The 21,454-nt window shown below is 43.4% G+C and overlaps 1 protein-coding gene across 2 annotated transcripts in view; it reads left to right on the forward strand.

The window, feature by feature from the left end:
* rasa2 (RAS p21 protein activator 2) overlaps nt 1-21,454 on the forward strand; it is a 173,223-nt gene that overhangs the window by 59,679 nt on the left and 92,090 nt on the right. For both annotated transcript variants that reach the window (XM_059994339.1, XM_059994349.1), the window contains exons 3-5: nt 1,591-1,694; nt 8,346-8,440; nt 19,145-19,221. In XM_059994339.1, coding sequence (XP_059850322.1) covers nt 1,591-1,694; nt 8,346-8,440; nt 19,145-19,221 — 276 coding nt within the window. The remainder of the gene's footprint in view (nt 1-1,590; nt 1,695-8,345; nt 8,441-19,144; nt 19,222-21,454) is intronic.

Consider the following 21,454-nt stretch of genomic DNA (forward strand, 5'->3'; position numbering starts at 1 on the left):
TTGTTGGCAGAAATACCCATTTTCATTTTGAAGTTTTGGCACTTCCATCCAAAGTTTACATTTGATATTCTTTATTCCAAATGCACTGCTAGGTATATCTATCTGCTATTAAGAGTGTAGAACAAAAATGTGAGGGTGTTCTTAATCACACCTTGCCCTGCCAACCTCCTTTCATGCTTCTACTTGGATTGCTGAAGGTGCAGTTTGTCCTATTGAGTGCTGTCTGAAGGATTTGAGGCAAAGGTGAAGCCAAACATAAAACCATATTAACATCTGTAAAAGTTGGGAATAAAAATGGATGAAAATGTTAAACCCTTCTGTAGGTGTTATCAAACCATTGACCGATTTTGCAGGATTTCCATTAGTTCAAAATCCTGAATGTGGTTCCACTCAATTGATTTACGACTCACGGAGGGTAGATTTTGTTAACAAAATGCATGAGAGAATAGGCAGTCCTTCATTCCAAGCTAAAGCAACAGATGTGGAGAAGCAGGTGGTAAATTAACTTCTCCTTTTTTCCCTTTCAGTTCCTCCAATTATGTTTTCCAGCATAATGTTGCCAAACCATTGTCCATTTACTGCCCAGTTGAATGATTAGCATATTGATGTTATATTTTGAGCTTAGATGAGGAAAAAATGTGGCTATTAAATTCTGCTTAATTGCGTTTTTCCAAGTATTGTGGTAATCATCTATGTTTCATTACATTTTCTTTGTTCTTCAGTCTTCAAATTTTAAAAAAGACAAACTTTTATTGCATCTAATTCTGCTTTGTGGGAAAAATATGCCAGTTCCTACCTATTCTGATGCTAGACCTGGGAACAGCAAAAGACAAAAAAAGCCTAAATGAATTCTGGTGGTTGATGGTAATGCAAAAGGGTCTGAAATAATTTCTGTTGGAATGATAAACTTGCCCAATCCTCCCCGTGACTAAATGTAGTTCAGGTTCAGATTGCTTACTGTTTGAATATTTGACGTATGTGATTATAAGCTACCAGTTTTTATCAGGCACAGCCAAAATTATTTTCTTTTGTTTTGGAACCTGTACATTACATTACTGAAATATAAAGTTATCAAGTTACTTGGTGTGGCAATGAGCACATGACTTTAGTATGCTATCTATGGGAGCTTAAATGATTTTCTTTTATTTGGTTTTGCTGCTTCAGACTGTGTGATCCTTTATAGAACTACATGTCATTTGTAAATTTCTAGATTAACAATACTGTTCATATTTGGGTCAATAGTTGCTCACATTGTGGTACTTCAAGAAGCAGAGTGATTGTAAGTAAGCATTTTGTGTTATTTGAAGATATTTGTATTGATGGAGTTCTACTTTGAAATTCTAAGTGTTATTCAGTCAGAGAGCATTTCCTTTATCTTATTTCACTTTCTCCTTTGTGATCCTGAGCTCCAATTATAGTTCAGAATTTTTATAGCATTTTATTCAAAGTTTATGAGTATGTTTATTTGTGGAAGGTGAAGAGATGTATTGTCAATAATAATGAATAGTTTAATGACAGTTTTTATCTTTAAATATTTATTGTTTTGCCAGAATGTATTAATCCCATGTTGCAACTTTGTTTTTCTTGCAGCCCTTTTTATGGTGAAGACTTTTACTTTGAAATCCCCAGAAGTTTCCAGTACCTCTCTTTTTATATCTACGATAAGAATTTTTTCCAAAAGGATCTGCCCTTTGGTAAGTTAGTGCAACTATAATTTGCAGTGATATTATGCTTGTCCTAAATACCTGGAACTGTTCCTGCATCTAAAGAGAAGAATAATGCTGTACTGCTGTTGGAGTTAGATCAGGCTTCAGAGTTGGAATCCATGTGGGTGTTTGGATGTGCTGGTTTTTGACATGGACAATCACCAAGTTTATGTCTGACAAAAATGTGGATAGGAGAGAAATATGACCATACCTTATTTGTATTAATCTGGCTCCATTCTGCATACTAGTTGCTTAAACACCTTGGAATAAATCTATAACTTAAATAATTAAATATTCTGAAAAATTCTTGTTAGGCTTTCAATGCCATAGGTGCTTACCATCTAGTTTTCTGATCTATGTCTTGGCCCAACTTCCAGAGATATTCCAGCACACTTCCTCAGACCCACAGGCCCTTAGTGAGGCAGCAAGCTCAGATGCAGTAAGAATTGTATATGGTGTTTACTTATTGGATGATAATTGTAGCAGTATGGAAGTCAGTGGTAAATAGTGACTTTTATTTTGTATACAATTCTTCAAGCTATTTTACCAGAAGTACTTTTATCAAGTCCAATGCAATATTAAGCATTTTTTCTAAGTAAATATTAAGATTTTATGATCTTTATGGTTCCACAACATGAATAGTCTTATACTTAGATATTCCCTTCAAGCTTATTTATTAACTGCAGGGTGCCAACATAATCTATTTGGCTTTTTAAAAAAAAACCATTTCTGAAATTTTAACGCTTAAAATCATTTTGCCTGTTTTCTAATTTTGGAAGTGAAGGGATAATCTGCTGCAAAGATTTTTCTTAATGTTTTTCTACTACCAGATCACCCATGGGTGCTTTGAATGGTGGGGCAGATTGAAGCCTCTATTTGCCATTTTCTGTTTTCAATGTTTCTATAGTTGAGTTATTTAACTTGTAGTTAGTTTGTAGACAGTCATTTCTATATTTGAAATAATCAGAGTGTACCTGCTAAGGTCCTTGCAGCAGTAGAATTAGCAGTTTTTAAAATTTTCTTGAAAAGGATCTCCTATGGATCTGTAAACTATTGAGACTAACTTTCATGGGAGAGTATCTGGTTCTTTTGCTGGGATTTACTTCTAAATTGAATTTTAGGACAGAATGTGAAATGCAAATGAATTAGTTATTAAAAACTCTGAAATTTTGTTCTATTGATTATGCTGATCATCTAAATCATCTAAATCATTAATGTATATTGTAAACAGCTGCGGTCCCAGCACCGAACCTTGCGGTACCCCACTGGTCACAGCCTGCCATTCCAAAAGGGACCCGTTAATCACTACTCTTTGTTTCCTGTCAGCCAGCCAATTTTCAATCCATGTCAGTACTCTGCCCCCAGTACCGCACCAGTGAAGGTGAAGTGTTGCTGCGCTTGAAAGGACTGTTCCAGGCCCTGAATGTAGATGCGGGAAGAGGTGAATGGGCAGGTGTAACACTTCTGTCACTTGCAAGGATATGTGCCAAGAGGGCAATCAGTGGGGAGGGAGCGAGCCATGTGGGAAGAGGCAAGTGGAAGGGAGATTGATATGTTTGATGGTAGGATCCCATTGAAGGTTGTGGAGAGTGATGTGTTGGATGCAGAGGCTTGTTGTGAGGTAGCTGAGGACAAGAGGGACTATCCCTGCTAAGGTGGTGTGAGCATGGATATCTGGGAAATGGAGGAGATGTGGGTGAGGGCAGCATCGAAGGGGAGGAAGAGAACCCCCTCCCCCCCCCCCCCCCCCCCCCCCATTTTGAAGAAAGAGGACGTCTCTGATGTCCTGAAAAGGAAAGCGTCATCTAGGGAACGGATACACTGGAGATGAAGGCACTGAGGAAAGGGAATAGCACTTTTACAGGAGACAGGGTAGGAGAAGGTACAGTCAAGATAGCCATGGGAATTGGTGGGTTTATAAAAGGTGCTGGTAGACAGTTAGTCTCCAGAGATCAAGAAGGGATAGATGTAGTGAATTTTAGTACAGGGTGGAAGTTGGAAGCAAAGTTGAAGAAATTGAGGAGCTTAGCATGGGTATGTGAAGCAGTAGCAATGCAGTCATCAATGTAGTGCAGAAGGAGTTGTGGAGCATTACCAGGGAAGGCCTGGAACATGGACTGGTTCTGCCAGACAGGAGGGTGGTGGAGGGGAACTGGTTGGGTCTTTTGGTAAGAAAGATGCGAGAGTTTTAAGGCCTTCTTGATGGGGATAGAAGTGTATAGGGTCTGAACATCCACGGTGAAAAGTATACTGTCAGGTCCAGGGAATTGAAAGTTGTTAGGATCTAGAGCATGTGAAGTTTCGTAGATGTTGAGGGGTAGTGACTGAACCAATGGGGATAGAATGGAGTCAGGGCAGTCAGGTTTGTGGATCTTGGGCAGAAAGAAGTGAGCAGTGTGGGGTAAGGGAACTATGAGTTTGGTGAACTGGATGGGAGTTTTCCCATAGTTGATGAGGTTGATGATGATGTGGGAGACAATAGCCTGATGGTACTGAGTGGGAGGTGCTTTTCAAGGGCTCAGTAAGAGAAGGTGTCAGAGAATTGCCTTTTGGCCTGAGTAAGGTGGAGGGCAGTCCGCCACAATACAGCAGCACCCCCTTTGCCTGCAGTTAGGGATTGATGCTGAGAAAATGGAGGGCAGTGCATTCTGAGGAGGTAAGGTTCAAGGAGGAGAGAGAGCGCTGAAGGTTGATGTCTCATGGGCAGATAGAGATTAAAAGATTCAGAGTGGTGTATTCAAGAAGAGGAGGAGGGTTGGAGATGGGTAAAGGGGCCATTGGTGCGGTTTTGGAATTCTTTCCAAAGAAGTAGACTTGGATCATTGTGGCAGGTGAAGGGGGTCAATAGTAAGGCCCTTGCTGAGGACAGACTGCTCTACCTCAGAGAGCGGAAAGTTGGAGGGATTGGTGAAAACATGGCAGGGATTAAAGCTAGGATGAGAGGGGGGACGGAGAGTTGGAGAGTGGTAGTAGGGGAAGAGGATCCTGGGGCCCCTGTGGCAGTGAAGAAGATCTGGGCCTGGAAGTATAGGCAGCTGAGGTTGGGGCTGGTGCCAGAGCTAGAAGCCATATAATTGGTGGTCTGAAGGCATCTGGGATTGTTGGAGCGAGAGTTGATGACAGCGGGATCCACAGTCCATTGGAAATAGAGTCTGAGACAGCTGGATCTGCAGTCTCGAGGTCGGCAATCTTCTGATCCTTCCTGGGTGCAAGAAAGGCAAAGAATTGGCAGTTGAAAGCATGAATCTGGTGGAGGATGAAATATTCAAGAGTTCCATGGCAGGCAAAGGGGAGAGTGACCTGGAGGTATGGCAGAGACTGAGATGGGGCCTACAGGTATCTCTGCATAGTGGAGAGGGTAGGATGTAGAACTTGGAGGGGGAAACACTCAGTTGACAGCAGGTACCTGGGATCCTTGGTGGCTCCAAACTGAGGGGCCTGAAAACTAATCTGGAAGCTATGTGGAACAAGATGGTGGCAAAGACAATTTCCCAGGAAGGACTCATTGCTGTGGTAGTGAGTCTGGGTGAGCACATGGTTGAAGTGTCAGAGGGCAGCAGAGATCACGGAGGGAGAGCAGTGAGAAGGGGAGGTCTCACTGATCTCCCGGTGAAGAGAAGATTTAAACTTCTACAGGATAGGCATACCTTGAAGAGACTTCACAAAGTGGTGGGCTACCAATGAGTACTGACTCTTCCCAATATTTTGTTTTTGAATTTTTCAATTCAAAAACATATAAGTTTAGATTATTGAAATGCAATGTTAATAGATGCGTGAGAGACAAAGGGAAATGGATAATTGGCATGGAACCCGAAGTAAGATTCCTTAGCATAAATTTTATTTCCTGTTTCATGCAGTTTATCCGTTTCCCTCAACAGATGCTGCTTGACCCACAAAGTTTCTCAAGTAGCTTTTCTTTTGCAGCAGATTCCAGCTCTTTGTGTCTCCAATCTTGTTCCATGGTAGTCGATGTTTTGGGGGGGGGGGGTGTGTACATACACACACATACCTCAGTAATCACCTAATTATAGGACTCTGGTAACAATCGACGACGTAGCTCACTTTCAATTTGCGGGTTATTTTTTTCTTCTTAGAAATGTGTAACAAGATTGAAGGAAAGTTTATATGGTTTAATCTTTCTGCTGCATCATTAGCTGTATTGTGAGGTTAATACACAATGAAGCAGAATTAATCAGGATCTGCTGAACTCTTTTGGATCAACATGGTGCACAAAAGCCAAATTCTTTACAACAATGTTATATTGTTTAAAATTAAGTATTTTTGTGAAGTGTTTAATTGGAAATCAAAAGCTTTGAGGTCTCAAGGACATGACCAACATTACATGGGAATGAATTAGTTTCAGTCCATTTAAAAATCAAGGAAGAACTTTTTTATGTACTGACCCAGGTACAGATGTTGTAGGATTGACCTTCACCTCATGCCTTTTATAAACAAAAACATCCTGGGATATTTGATTGCAGCAGTTAGCTTGATAGTACCACACTTCAACTGATACATGCTGCAGGCAGCTTGTGAAATGGGGGAGGAGATGATTTTTTTTAATTTAAGGAAGTAATTGTATTGCCTAATGTTAATTTGGCTACTTGTGGTTAAGGAAATGGGTGGTCCCTAAATCTGCGCCATGAAGGTCCACTCAGTGTCTGCACAAAGGTCACATCACAACTGTAGACACATTTCTTAGTATTGTGCGCTTAATGGATCAACATAATATAAGGTTTTAATAATTTAAAAAAATTCAAAAACAAAATGTTAGAAAGAGCACTCATTAATAGTCTACCATTTTGCTATCTGTGTTTAAATAGCAGCTGTCATTGGTGACTTCCAGTTGTAGAGGAGCTTGACTGTAAGGAGTAAATCTTGGTTGTTGTAATAACTTAGCATTACATTAGGTGTATACAAACTCTACAGAAATAGATGCATTGTTATATTTCTCTTCTTTCATGAAGCAAACTGCTTTTGTTTTTCTGTTTCTTGTTATCATTACTGCACTCCCTGTTTACCGAGGACATCAACTGAAGAAGACCATAAGATATAGGAGCAGAATTAGTCTACTCGGCCCATTGAGTCTACTCCACCATTCAGTCATGACTGGTTTATTATCCCTCTCAACTCTATTCTTCAGCCTTCTCGCTGTAACCTTCGATGCCCTGACTAACCAAGAACCGATCAACCTCTGCTTTAAATATACTCAATTGGCCTCCAGAGCCATCCAAGGCAATGAATCTGCACCTTCTTGTCCTAGACTCACTCACTATAGGAAACGTCCTCTTCACATCCACTTTGTCTGGGTTTTTCAATGAGATCCCACCCTAATTTTTCTGAAACTCCAGTGAGTACAGGCCCAGAGCTATCAAACATTTCTCATGTGTTCATTCCCACAATCATTCTTGTGAACCTCCTTTGGACCCTCTCCAATGTCATCTCATCTTTTCTTAGATATGGGTCCAAAAACTGCAAGTGGAGTCTGAGCAATGTTTTATAAAGCCTCAGAATCACATCCTTGCTTGTAGCTTCTAGTCCTCTCGAAATGAATACTAACATTGCATTTGCCTTCCTTATCCATCAACCCAACCTGCAAGTTAACCTTTAGGAATCCTACACAATGACTCCCAGGAGTCAATATGAGGTGAGCATATTGAAAAATGACAGAGAAACCTAATCTGGAAGTGATGGAAAAGTAAAATGGCTGCTATGTATTGTCAATTCAAAGTTATTGTTATAAAATGAACCTATAAATGTCTTTTTGAGCCATGGTTGGTTGCTAAGTAGCAATCAATGTTTGTGTCATGTCATGAACTAAAGTTCTTTCAACAAAGATGAGACTAATTTACAATCCTTCACTATTACCATGTTATAAGCATCCTGGTGGGTATGAAGATTGGCCAGAAAGTTAACTGGGCCACATATAAAGTGTGCACACAACACCACGAGGAAATAATAGAATCCTCTTCAATTACTTTCATGAAAACAGCTTGAACAGCACATTAGGTAGGCGTCATTCGGGGGAAAAATCCACATCCAAAATTGACAACTGAGGCACCTTTGCCTCCATCTGAAATTCACTGCATTTAGTCATAAGACCCTTCTGAGTGCTGTTTCCAACTTCTGCTGTGTACCAGAAGGCAAACAATGAAAAGGTGTACAGGAATTCTATCATCTGGTAACACCATCTTGACTAGAATTACTTTGCTTGGAACTCCCAATTTTGCTGGATTACTTCATCATTCAAGGCCATGGCTCACCAACCTATGAAGGGCAGTTGGAAATGGGGATTATCTGCTGACCTTGTCACAGATAATCATATGCAATCCATAACATTTTGTACTTGTTTTCATATGAAATAGACAAACAATTGTAAAGGACTTATTTTAACATTGTGTTTGAACTGTTGCCCATTTATCTACTACCCTGGTATATCAGTGCAAGTTACCTGCATAGATTATGAAATACAACTAATGGATGATGAACAAAAATTTGTGCTACCAGCTGAATCAATCTGACAGGGAAGTTTCTTTTAAAGTAAACCAAGTGATTTCTTAAATCATCTTAAATTTTCATTTTGTAGTAGTTGTGAAATGATTATCTTAGCACTTCATAATTTAATTTTGTGTCTTTCAGGTAAAGTGTCAATTAGAAAGGAAGATTTGTGCAAGTACAACTGCAAGGACAGCTGGTTTGCACTGCATCTTGTGGATGCCAATTCTGAAGTTCAGGTAAATTAACCAATCCTCTCTCAAGTGCCTGTGCTTATCAAGAAATAAGTTTACTTTTAATTGCTGGCTATACCATTAAAATTGGAACTGAGACTCACTTTAAAACTTGCACCCATTTATTTTGTGAACCCTATGCCAATAACTTGGATGCTGGGGATATTATATTGTCTGTTACTGTGAATTGTTGATATTGAGATGGTCTCACATAGATTTTGTCAGCTACTAGTTTGCAACTTAATAAATCTTTTTACAAAGAGCAAATGTGTACTTTGAGGAATTCTCAACAAGGCAAGCATTTCATTGAATGAAAACTTATAAATCAAACCTGCTTTTCTCATTAGTTTCACCGTAATGTAAAAAGTCTGGTTGTATTTTGAGGCTCAAGAATCTCTGTTAAGAATATTGTTTGCTCAACTCAAACAGTGAGGCACTCACATTCTTGCTGATCTGCCCTCTCCTACACCTTATTTCCTCCATCAGTCCTCTTTGCCCCAATACTTTGCCTCTGTCCTGTGCTTGCCCACCCTCTTCAAAATTCCCGAGCTACCTCTTCTCTCAACTCTGGCTCCCTCTCAATTCATAAATCAAAGGACACAGAGCGATTATGGAGATGTTACATTCTATATGCCTGCACTCACATGGGCCCTATTACATTACTGTGCAAAAGTGTTAGGCACATACATGTAGTTATGGTGCTTAAGACTTCTGCACAGAACTGTATTTGTCAACATGGAGTGGAGAGCGAGCTTGTAAATCTGGTGGGCACAAAGGATGTTGTGAATAGTGAGAATAGAGTGCTACGGAAGGAATGTTGGACAGGTGGCAGAGGAAGAGTGCCAGTGGCAGGGTGGGGGTGAGCGGGAGGGTGCAGGTCCAGACACACCCATCTCCGAGACACCCAGCAAGGTGATTTGATTCCAAACAATTGGTTTATCGATTGTCAGAATGTCCCTCTGGTGCTTCCTGCTCTCTTTCCTCTCCCGGCCACCTTCCCACTCCCAGTCTTCAATAGAGACCTATATCAGATTTACTATCACTCACATCATGAAATTTTTTTTTTTGTGCAACAGTAGTATAGTGCAATACATAAAATTACTACAATACTGTGTAAAAATCTAGGCACCCTAGCTATACGTATGTACCTAAGATTTTTGCACAGTTCTGTATATGGCACCAAATCTTTTTGCATGTTCCTGTTTCAATTGAGAATTTTAGCTTTGAGAGAGCTTTTTTTAAATTAATCTTCCTCCATTTGACCTCTGTTGTAATCCCTTTGCAATTGGTACGGTTTCTAATTTTGCATAGATATTGACTTTCACTGTCTTTGAGAATACTGTAACTTTATGTATTCTAGTTGAGATCCTTACACAAGTATTGTATGTCTTTGAATTTTTTTGTTATAGGAATTAGGCAAATGACAGACAATGATGTTGGAAATGGTGGGTAATACTTGTAGATTGTGGTTGGTAACATGGAATGGTGTGAATTGTGGAGTCCTAATCAAACATGATTTCTTACCAACAACTAGATTAGATGCCATTCTGGATCCTGTCCGTTTGCTTAATTTATAAGTGCTGCTCTTTGTATTATTGCAGCGTGTTTTGTAAAACCAGTGTTTGCAAATTCTGGGTACTAATGAATTTGTATACAATTTTTGTAACCAGAGTCAAGCTTTAGAATTGTGCTTCCAGACTCATTTGCCTACTCTTTTTATGCCTTCCATGCATGTTCCTTTGATTTGAGTAACGTAAGCCATTGAACCTCGCACAAATAATAACGTCATTATTAATAGTATCACTAATGATGCATATTTTTGCTTTGAATCTTCATTTTTGTCATGACCCTTTGTATTATAAAAAAAAATGTGATGTTTCACTGTGGTCAAGTCCAGATTTGATAATTATGATGCTGTAGCGGTGTGCTACACGCAGCGCTAAAATTACGACACGGAGTCTGTAACTGCAGTCGAAGGAAAAACTTTATTCGAAATCCTCAGCCTCACTTTTAAGCCTCCCTCAACCTGCCCCCCCGTGGCGCAGAGGCTCCAAAGCTCTGTGCTCGCAAACCCCCGTAGGCTATCTAATTGTGAGCCGGTTCAGATGTGCCAGGAAATGGGTCGCCACATACCCCCCCCCCCCAGAACCGGCGATACACCCCCCAATGTCCACAGTCTGGGCCAGAACCTGCTTGGGAGGTCGGCCTCTGCGTCGAGGTGCCGGAAACTCGGCCGGTTGCGCCAGGTCCACATGGGCCGGTTTGAGGCGGTCCACCGTGAAAACCTCCTCTTTCCCCCCAGCGTCCAGCACGAACGTGGACCCGTTGTTCCGGAGCACCATATACTGCCCCTCGTATGGCCGCTGCAGCAGTGGCCGATGCCCGCCCCTTCGTACAAACACAAACTTACAGTTCTGTAGGTCTTTGGGTACGCAGGTCGGGTGCCGCCCGTGCTGTGAAGTGGGTATGGGGGCCAGGTTACCGAGCTTCTCGCGTAGTCTGCCCAGGACTGCTGCGGGATCTTCCTCTTGCCCCCGTGGGGCTGGTAGGAACTCCCCGGGGACGACCAGGGGCGCGCCGTATACCAACTCGGCCGATGAGGCGTGCAGGTCATCCTTGGGCGCTGTGCGGATGCCGAGTAGGACCCAGGGAAGCTCGTCCGCCCAGTTGGCTCCTTGCAGGCGGACCATGAGGGCCGACTTCAGGTGACGGTGGAAACGCTCCACTAGCCTGTTCGACTGTGGGTGGTAGGCAGTGGTGTGGTGCAGCTGTCCCCAAAAGGCTGGCCATAGCTGACCACAGGCTGGAGGTGAACTGGGCGCCTCTGTCGGAGGTAATGTGGGCCGGTACACCAAAGCGAGATATCCAGGTGGCGATCAGGGCTCGGGCGCAAGATTCGGAGGTGGTGTCGGTGAGCGGGACCGCCTCTGGCCATCTTGTGAACCGGTCTACGATAGTCAGGAGGTGCCGCGCTCCGCGCGACACTGGCAGGGGGCCCACGATATCCACATGAATGTGGTCGAAATGCCGGTGGGCGGGATGGAACTGCTGCGGTGGGGCTTTGGTGTGCCGCTGCACCTTGGCCGTCTGGCAGTGCATGCACGTTTTGGCCCATTCACTGACCTGTTTGCGGAGTCCGTGCCAAACGAACCTGCTGGAAACCATCCGGACAGTTGTCCGGATGGAGGGATGCGCCAAGTTATGAATGGAGTCGAAAACACGGCGCCGCCAGGCTGTCGGGACGACGGGACGGAGCTGGCTGGTGGCAACGTCACAGAGTAGGGTCCTCTCACCCGGGCCGATGGGGAGGTCCTGGAGCTGCAAACCGGAGACTGCGGTTCTGTAACTCGGAATCTCCTCATCCGCCTGCTGCGCCTCTGCCAGTGCCTCAAAGTTTACCCCTTGGGAAAGGGCATGAACGGTAGGGCGAGAGAGCGCATCCGCCACGACATTGTCCTTACCCGAGACATGCCGGACATCCGTCGTGTATTCAGAGATGTAGGACAGGTGGCGTTGCTGGCGGGACGACCAGGGGTCGGACGCTTTCGTAAACGCAAAGGTAAGCGGTTTGTGGTCCGTGAACGCGGTGAAGGGCCGACCTTCTAGGAAGTACCTGAAATGCCGGATTGCCAGGTAGAGCGCCAACAGTTCCCGGTCGAAAGCACTGTACTTGAGCTCGGGTGGCCGCAGGTGTTTGCTGAAAAACGCCAGGGGTTGCCAGCGACCTGTGATGAGTTGCTCCAGCACCCCACCGACTGCCGTGTTAGATGCGCCCACTGTGAGGGCGGTAGGGGCGTCCATTCTGGGATGTACTAGCATTGCGGCGTTCGCCAAAGCTTCCTTCGTTTGAACGAAAGCGGCGGCGGACTCCTCGTCCCAGGTAATGTCCTTGCTCGGACCTGACATCAGGGCGAACAGGGGGCGCATGATCTGGGCAGCTGAAGGGAGGAAGCGGCGGTAGAAATTGACCATACCTACGAATTCCTGAAGCCCTGTGATCATGGTGGGTCGGGGAAAGTGGCGGACCGCATCTACCTTAGCGGGCAGAGGGGTTGCCCCGTCTCTAGTAATCCTGTGGCCCAGGAAGTCAATGGTATCGAGTCCGAACTGGCATTTGGCGGGGTTGATTGTAAGACCGTACTCACTCAGTTGGGCGCAGAATTGACGGAGGTGGGACAGATGCTCCTGACGACTGCTGCTGGCTATGAGGATGTCATCCAAATAGATGAACGTCTGTGCGGCATTCTTCAGGCCGAACGGCATGCGGAGGAACTCGAAAAGGCCAAACGGGGTGATGAGAGCCGTTTTGGGGACGTCGTCAGGATGCATCGGGATTTGATGGTACCCTCGGACGAGGTCTACCTTGGAGAAGATCCGTGCGCCGTGCAGGTTTGCTGCAAAGTCCTGAATGTGCAGCACAGGGTAGCGGTCCGGTGTGGTAGCCTCGTTCAGCCTGCGGTAGTCGCCGCACGGTCTCCAGCCTCCCGTCGCTTTGGGCACCATGTGCAGGGGGGAGGCCCATGGGCTGTCGGACCGCCGGATGATCCCCAATTCCTCCATCCTCTGGAACTCCTCCTTCGCCAGTCGGAGCTTGTCCGGGGGAAGCCGCCGAGCGCGGGCGTGGAGGGGTGGTCCCTGGGTCGGGATGTGGTGCTGTACGCCATGCCTGGGCATGGCCGCTGTGAACTGCAGTGCCAGAACCGATGGGAAATCCGCCAGGACCCTGGTGAAGTCGTTGTCGGACAGCGTGATGGAGCCGAGGTGAGGGGCTGGCAACTGGGCTGCACCCAGGGAGAACGTCTGAAAGGTCTTGGCGTGTACCAGTCTCTTCCTGGGTAGGTCGACCAGTAGGCTGTGAGCTCGCAAAAACTCCGCACCCAGAAGCGGTTGGGCTACGGTGGCCAGTGTGAAGTCCCACGTGAACTGGCTGGAGCTGAACTGTAGCTGCACCTGACGGGTGCCATAGGTCCTTACTGTGCTGCCATTCACGGCCCTCAGGGGGGGACCCGGTGCCCTGCTGCGGGTGTCGTAACTCATCGGAGGTAAAACGCTGATCTCAGCCCCAGTATCGACCAAAAACCGGCGTCCCGACCTTTTATCCCACACATACAGGAGGCTATCCCGATGGCCAGCCGTCGTAGCCATCAGCGGTGGCTGGCCCTGGCATTTCCCGGGAACTTGCAGGGCGGGCGACAACGGCGGGCTTCTGCGCCCCACCGCTGGTGGTAGAAGCACCAGTGTTCATTGGGCCGGGGGTTGGCGGGCTCTGCGGCCGGGCCTGGTCTGGTTTGCTGCCGGGAGCGTGGCTGGGAGATCTGTGCAATGGACACCCCGCTCACCTTTTTGGCGTTCCACAGCAAGTCCGCCCGGGCTGCCACCTTCCGGGGGTCACTGAAATCCGTGTCGGACAGCAGCAGGCGTATGTCCTCGGGCAGCTGCTCCAGGAATGCCTGCTCAAACATGAGGCAGGGTGTGTGTCCGTCGGCGAGAGACAACATCTCATTCATTAAAGCCGATGGAGGTCTGTCGCCCAAGCCTTCCAGGTGCAGTAAACGGGCAGCCCGCTCGCGCCGTGAGAGTCCGAAAGTCCTGAGGAGCAGGGCTTTGAATTCCATGTACTTGCCTTCTGCCGGGGGCGACTGTACGAACTCCGCGACCTGGGCCGCTGTGTCCTGGTCGAGGGAGCTCACCACGTAGTAGTAGCGGGTGTCTTCTGAGGTGATCCGGCGAACGTGGAATTGGGCTTCGGCTTGCTGGAACCATAGGTTCGGGCGCTGTGTCCAGAAACCCGGCAGTTTCAACGAAACCGCATGAACAGAGGTGGCGTCGGTCATTTCTGGTCCAAAAATCGTTTGGACCGTCGGGGTCACCAATTGTAGCGGTGTGCTACACGCAGCGCTAAAATTACGACACGGAGTCGGTAACTGCAGTCGAAGGAAAAACTTTATTCGAAATCCTCAGCCTCACTTTTAATCCTCCCTCAACCTGCCCCCCGTGGCGCAGAGGCTCCAAAGCTCTGTGCTCGCAAACCCCCGTAGGCTATCTTATTGTGAGCCGGTTCGGATGTGCCAGGAAATGGGTTGCCACAATGCTATATAATTGCTACAGTTGCTATACAATTGCGGGTGTTGCCTTTTGATTGTTTTACTCATAATCCAAAAAAACTTAAGCTTTCATAAGAATATATGAATTAGGAATAGGACGAATGGCCTTAGAGCTTGCTCTACCAAGATCGATTCAGATCAATACCATTATCCCACAGTATATCCATATCTTTTAATGCCCGGAATGGTAAATTCGTTTATTATCATCCCGTGTACCGTCGTACAGTAAAAAAACTTTATTTTGCGTGATAGCCATTACAGATCATTTGATCACACCAGTGCATTGAGGTAGTACAAGGTAACACAATAACAAAATGAAGAATAAAGTATTACAATTGCAGAGTAAGTTCAGTGCAGGTAGACAAGGTGCATGGTTTTAATGAGATTGTGAAGTCGCCAGACCATCTTATAATACTAGAGGACTTTTAATCGTCTATAATAAACAGCAGGGATAGAAACTGAGAAAGACAAATACAATGTTAGTATTTGGAGAGTGTTCAAAGGAGTTTCATGAAAATGATTCCAGATTGAATGGCTTGTCATTTGAAGAGTGTTTGATGGCGTGGGCCTGTATTCACTAGAATTCAGAAGAATGAGGGATGACCTCATTGAAACCTGTTGAATGGTGAAAGGCCTTGATAGAGTGGATGTGGAGAGGATCTTTCCTATGGTGGAAGAGTCTAAGACCAGAGGACACAGCTTCAGAATAGAAGGGTATGCTTTTAGAATGGAGATGAAGAGGAATTTCTTTAGCCAGCAGGTGGTGAATCTGTGAAATTTTTTGCTATGGGCAGCTGTGGAGGCCAAGTCTTTACGTATATTTCAGGCAGAAGTTGATAGATTCTTGATTGGGCAGGGTGTGAAGAGATAGATGGGGAAGGCAGGAGATTGGGGCCGAGAGGAAAATTGGATCTGTCATGAGGAAATGGTGGAGCAGACTCAATGGGCCAAATGGCCTAATTCTGCTCCCACATCTTACAGTCTTATAGTCTTAAGCTGTACCTGAGCCCAAAGACGACATCTTCCAGATTTCTGTATTTTCTGGTAAATGGGGGGGGGGGGGGGGGAGACAGAATGCCTGGGTGAATGGTGTGTTTGATTATATTGGCTTTTTATTGAGGCAGCGAAGAGTGTAAATGGTTGAGGGAGAGAAGGTTGGTTTCTGTGAAGTGCTGAGCTATATCTATAACTCTCCAGAGTTTTCAAACCCAAGACATTGCTGATGCTGGAAATCTTGAGCAACACACACAAAAAGCTGAAGGAACCCAGCCTGATAAGGATGTTGGGCTGAAATATTGACTGTTTATTTCCCTCCATAGATGCTTACTGACCGCTGGCTTTCTCCAGCATCTTGTGTGTGTTGCTCTACAGTTTCTTGTAATCATGGACGGAGCAATTGCCATACTAAGCCGTGATGCATCAGATAGAATCCTTTCTCTGGTTCATATATAGACAGCAGTGTGGGGGAAAGGGGCAAGCTGAATTTCTTTATCCCCTTTTTTATAGGCCCAGATGCCCCTGTGAATGAAAGTTAAGATTTCATCATTTTGACAATGGTCTTTCATTTAAGACCACTTTACTACATTCTTGTCTATGATGTCCACTCAGTGTCAAGTCAGTTTTTACTGTCATTTTAACCATAACTGCTGGTACAGTACATAGTAAAAACGAGACAATGTTTTCAGGACCATGGTGTTACATGACACAGTACAAAAACTAGACTGAACTATGTAAAAAAACAATGCAGAAAAAAAACTACACTATACTGTAGACCTACCCAGGACTGCATAAAGTGCACAAAACAGTGCAGGCATTACAATAAATAATAAACAAGACAATAGGCATGGTAGAAGGCAGTAAGCTGGTGTCAGTCCAGTCTCTGGGCATTGAGGAGTCTGATGGCTCGGGGGAAGAAGCTGTTAAATAGTTCGGCCGTGAGAGCCCAAATGCTTCGGTGCCTTTTCCCAGACAGCAGGAGGGAGAAGAGTTTGTATGAGGAGTGCTTGGGATCCTTCATAATGCTGTTTGCTTTGCGGATGCAGCGTGTAATGTAAATGTCTGAAATGGCGGGAAGATAACTTCTCAGCTGACCTCACTATCCACTGCAGGGCCTTGCGATCCGAGACGGTGCAATTTCCTAACCAGGCAATGATGCAGCTGCTCAGGATGCTCTCAATGTAACCCCTGTAGAATGTGATGAGGATAGGGGGTGGGAGATGGACTTTCCTCAGCCTTCGCAGAAAGTAGAGACGCTACTGGGCTTTCTTTGCTTTGGAGCTGGTGTTGAGGGACCAGGTGAGATTCTGGAAACATTAAGTATGTTTGTTTTGAATGAACAATGAAAATTCCAACAGCCCTCCAAAATAGAGAATTACAAAGGTACATTGTCCTTTGATGAAGAATTTTCTCCTCTTAAACAACCTATTCTTTATGCACAAGCTGCAGCCCATGGTCCTCATTCAGGAAAAACAGCTTTCCTGCATCTAACACATCAAAACTGTTATGATTTTTATAAGTTTTGATGAGAATTTCTCTCATTCCAATATTGTCCTGGTCTACTCAACATCTTGTTTGACAAACCTGCCATTCCTCGAAGCAGTCTGATGAATGTTTACAGCAAGTACATTCTTTCTTAGGCCAAAACAATGCATGCTACTCTGAGGTTTCACCAAGGCCCTATATATTTGCAATTAGATCCTTACTCTTGTCATTTCTGTTCTTTTTTTTGTTCTATGTTTAATGAAAGATGTGTTCTGAGATTGTTTGCATCCTTTTTTTTAAAGCTGTTTTGCCACTTACAATTTGTTTATATAATTTTGCAAGTGCTTGTGGAAATATTTTTTCCTTGTATTTTGATTTATTTCTGTTTCTACAACTATAATTGAGGTTATTCAAATTCAAAGTAGCTACTTTTCAAACGACAGAAGCAAACCCAGTATCTTGTGCACAGACAATAAAACCCTAAAATACTTTTCGGTCCATCGAATCTACTCTACTATTTGATTATGGCTAACTTGTATGTCCTTGCAAACCCTTTCTCTTGCCTTCTCCCTATAACATTTTATGCCCTTAATAATCAAGAAACTACCAACCTCCATTTTAAATATACCTGATGATTTGGTCTCCACATCGCCTATGACAATTAATTCCACTAATTCACCATCTTCTGGTTAAAGAAATTCCTCCTCATCTCTGCTCCAAAGGTTCGCCTTTTTATTCTGAGGCTGTGCCCTCTGGTTCTAGGCTCTACTGCTATTCGAAACATCCTCTTTATGTTCATTTTGTCTTTTCAATATTAGGTAGGTCTCGATGTTATTCCCATTTGGTCTTCTAAACTCCAGTGAATACAGGCCTGGAGCCATCAAGTACTCCTTGTATGTTAATACTTTAATTCCTAGGATCATTCTCATGAACCTTCTCTAGGTGTTCTCCAGTACTGGCAAATCCTTTTTTAGATGTGGGCCCAAAACTGATTATAATATTTGACCAATACCTTACAAAGCCCCAGTATTGCATCCTTGCTTTTATACTCCAGTCCTCTTGAAATGAATGCTAACATTGCATTTGCTTTCCTTGCTACCAACACAACCTGCAAGTTAACCTTTAGTAAATCCTGCACTAGGATTCCCAAGTCCCTTTGTATTTCCAATTTCTGAATTCATTCCCTGGTTAGAAAATAATATATGCCTTTTTTCCTTCTGGACAAAGTAGATGTGGAAAGGATTTTTTCCATGGTGGGAGAGTCTAGGGCAAGAGGGCACAGCCTTAGGATAGAGGGCGTCCATTTAAGACAGAGTTGCGAAGAAATTTCTTTAGCCAGAGGGTGGTTAACTCAGCCAGGCAGCTGTGGAGACCAGGTTGTTGGGTGTACTTAAGGCAGCGATTGATAGGTTCTTGATTGGCCACTGTAATTCTATCATATGCTTCCAAGTACCCTGAAACTTCGTCCTTAACAACAGGTTCTAACATCTTGACAACCACTGAAGTCAGGCTAACTGTCCTATAATTTCCTGTCTTTTGCCTCCCTCCCTTCTTAAAGAGTGGAGTTATATTTATATATCTCCAGTGCTCCAGAACCATTTCCAACATCTCGTAGTTCTTGAAAGATCACTGCAAAAGCCTCCACAATCTCATCAGCTCTCTCTGACAGAACCCTAGACTGTAGCCCCATCAGACCTGTCAGCCTCCCAAGCTTTTAGAAAATGTTTTGTAGAATTTTGTACAAAATGATGAATTTAGTTGTGAATACCAAATAGACACCGGTGTTGTCGCAGCGGACAAGACCAATAAAATGACTAGTTTCATGACAACATGCAGCAAAGGTAATTCAAGGCTTCACTGCAGCCTGCTAAGATTGACTAACGTTTTTGCAGATTTTTTTGGTTTTCTAATTTTAATTTGGATTCTTACATTAACACACTTGTATGTTTTTTTTAAAATAATGCCAATTTTGTTCAATGGGATTTTCATACGGCATGAAATTGACTGGAAACATTAAATTTTGCATATGGAAGTGTTAAAGCTTTAGGTTAGGGAAATGGCAGATGCAGACACAGTGTTATCAGCTTTACTGTTTTAATAAGTTTCTGCTTGTGTTTTCAAACAGGGAAAAGTTCATCTGGAAGTTAAGCTTAATGAACTTATAAGAGAAACAGGATCGGTTTGTCAACAGCTAGTGGTACGGTAAGTACAAATATGAGATAATGACCAATAATTACTTACTTAACATCAATTAAGCTTTTTTCATTCTAGTTGATACTTGATAATTATATCAGCTTTCTAAGGAATTGTTCTTGTGCCTTTTATAAGTTTTGGATAAAAGAACAGAAGTATAAATTTTAGAATAAAACTAAGATTTTTGGACATTATGGTTACTGAGAGGTAGCGGATTGATACAGAAATCTAGCAGTAAGTTAAAAGATTGGGTGTGAACTTGTATGTTAGAATGAAGTGTTCAATTGACTTGTATTTTGTAAGATTGGTGCGTCTTACGGATAGATTAATTTTGGCTTTACTGTGTTAACATGTTTCTAACTTTAATTCACAAATGTGAGATCAAGCCATGATGAGTTTTCGTTGCTAAATTGATATGCCAGTGTAGCATGCAGTTTTGCTGGGAAGCTGCAGTGAGATGGATCTTGTGGCTAACTAAAAACTTGATTTGGGTGAAGAGCTACAGGAAATGTATGATGGAAGAAAGGGCGTGTGAAGGGGGGGGGGGGGAGAAGATGAACGGAAATAGAGGTTTGAAAATCACTGTGGTTTAAGGGATTTTTTACATTTTCTGTAACTACAGACAGCTCAATTGGAAAGCCATCCTATCTGAACATATATTTAGTATACTACATTGAAACTTTGAAGAGTCGGTTTCATCATTAGGTTAACTAAAATTATTTGCACAGAATTGGATCTATTTCTACAGAGTTCAATATATTGCTGTCAGTAACTGCTTTGTTGGAGCAGAGCAATCCCTGACTGATAAATACTCAAAACTCATGTTGCCATAATAGTGCATTTTCAGCTGGGTGTGCAATATTAATTCTGTTTATCCAGTAAGGCACTGAAGCTCATTTTAGCGTGAGATCCTCTGCCTGGAACTGTTTACTCCCCTCTCTTTTCCTATTTACTGCAAAGAAAGTTAGTGTCATGCTAGTTCCAACTTGCGTGTTACTTATTACCTTCAGTTCTCTTTGGCCTCTTCTTAATTTGTTACTTCCATGCAGTACTTCAATAAGCAATTCACTTTTTTCAAAAAAATGTGATTTTTTTCAATCTTTATTTCATTTGAGACTTGGGAAGTTCTTCCCAATAAATTGGTGCAGTTTCCAACAGTGGCTTTTGCAATTCAAAAATACTTCAGTAGCTTAATTTGTTAATCGTGAAGTCACAAAACATAGCATATAATGTAAGTATGATTTTTTTTTCTGGCCCTTCTGAGCAGGTGCAATTATCTCCTTAGGTTTATTTCTTCGTGATTTTTATTTAGGATTATTTCTTTATGTTAGAAGTATTGTTTCTACTGTGCATGAAACTGTTAATGTGTTATGATTGTGAGCCTTACTAAGTTAGCTGGATGCAGTCTTCCTTGGTTGCAGGTTGTTTCCGAATGTCAATCAATCTATTTAAAGCATTAATGTACACCTTATGACTAAGGTTAGTACCTGCTCCATTTCAGGTACAGTTGTTTACATTCTTGCCGCAAGAAAGTAACTAATGCTGGTGGAATAATCTACCACATGCATATACATTATACATTTTAATTTTTCAGATGTGTCTCTTTGTAGCTACTATTTCCTGTCTATTAGTATACCATTTTTTAAAAAGAAATAAAGCTTACCGATTTTTTTTTTCTCTTCTATTGTAAGGATAAAGGTTTAGTTCCCAGTTAAGTGCTGAATTAACTCATCTCATTTAAATCAGCAAGTGTCCTGAATTATGTCATGGAATGTTGATCAGGTGTCCAACTTTATGTTTGCTGTTCATCATTTGTGGAAATGAGGGGTGATGATGAATATTTTGGGCTGCCTATGAGGTCTTGTGTATAGAGAGCCTACCATTGCACGTTAGCAAAGCTCACACTTGAATTCGGCAATTTGATAGAAATATTGCAAGATGACTAGACTTGTGGAACCATAATAAGAATTTTGATTTCACCTTGGAAAGCAGTGGTGAGGGGGTGCACTGTGTAGTTGGGAGCAGTGCAATAGAGTAGTATTGTAGCGGTGTGCTACAAACAGCGCTAAAATTACGACACGGAGTCGGTAACTGCAGTCGAAGGAAAAACTTTATTCGAAAACTTCAGCCTCACTTTTAAGCCTCTGTCAACCGGCCCCCCATGGCGAAGAGGCTCCAAAGCTCTGTGCTCGCAAACCCCCGTAGGCTATCTAATTGTGAGTCGGTTCGCATACGCTAGGAA

Source organism: Hypanus sabinus, chromosome 2 (assembly GCF_030144855.1).
Source record: "Hypanus sabinus isolate sHypSab1 chromosome 2, sHypSab1.hap1, whole genome shotgun sequence".
NCBI classification, from domain to species: Eukaryota; Metazoa; Chordata; class Chondrichthyes; order Myliobatiformes; family Dasyatidae; genus Hypanus; species Hypanus sabinus.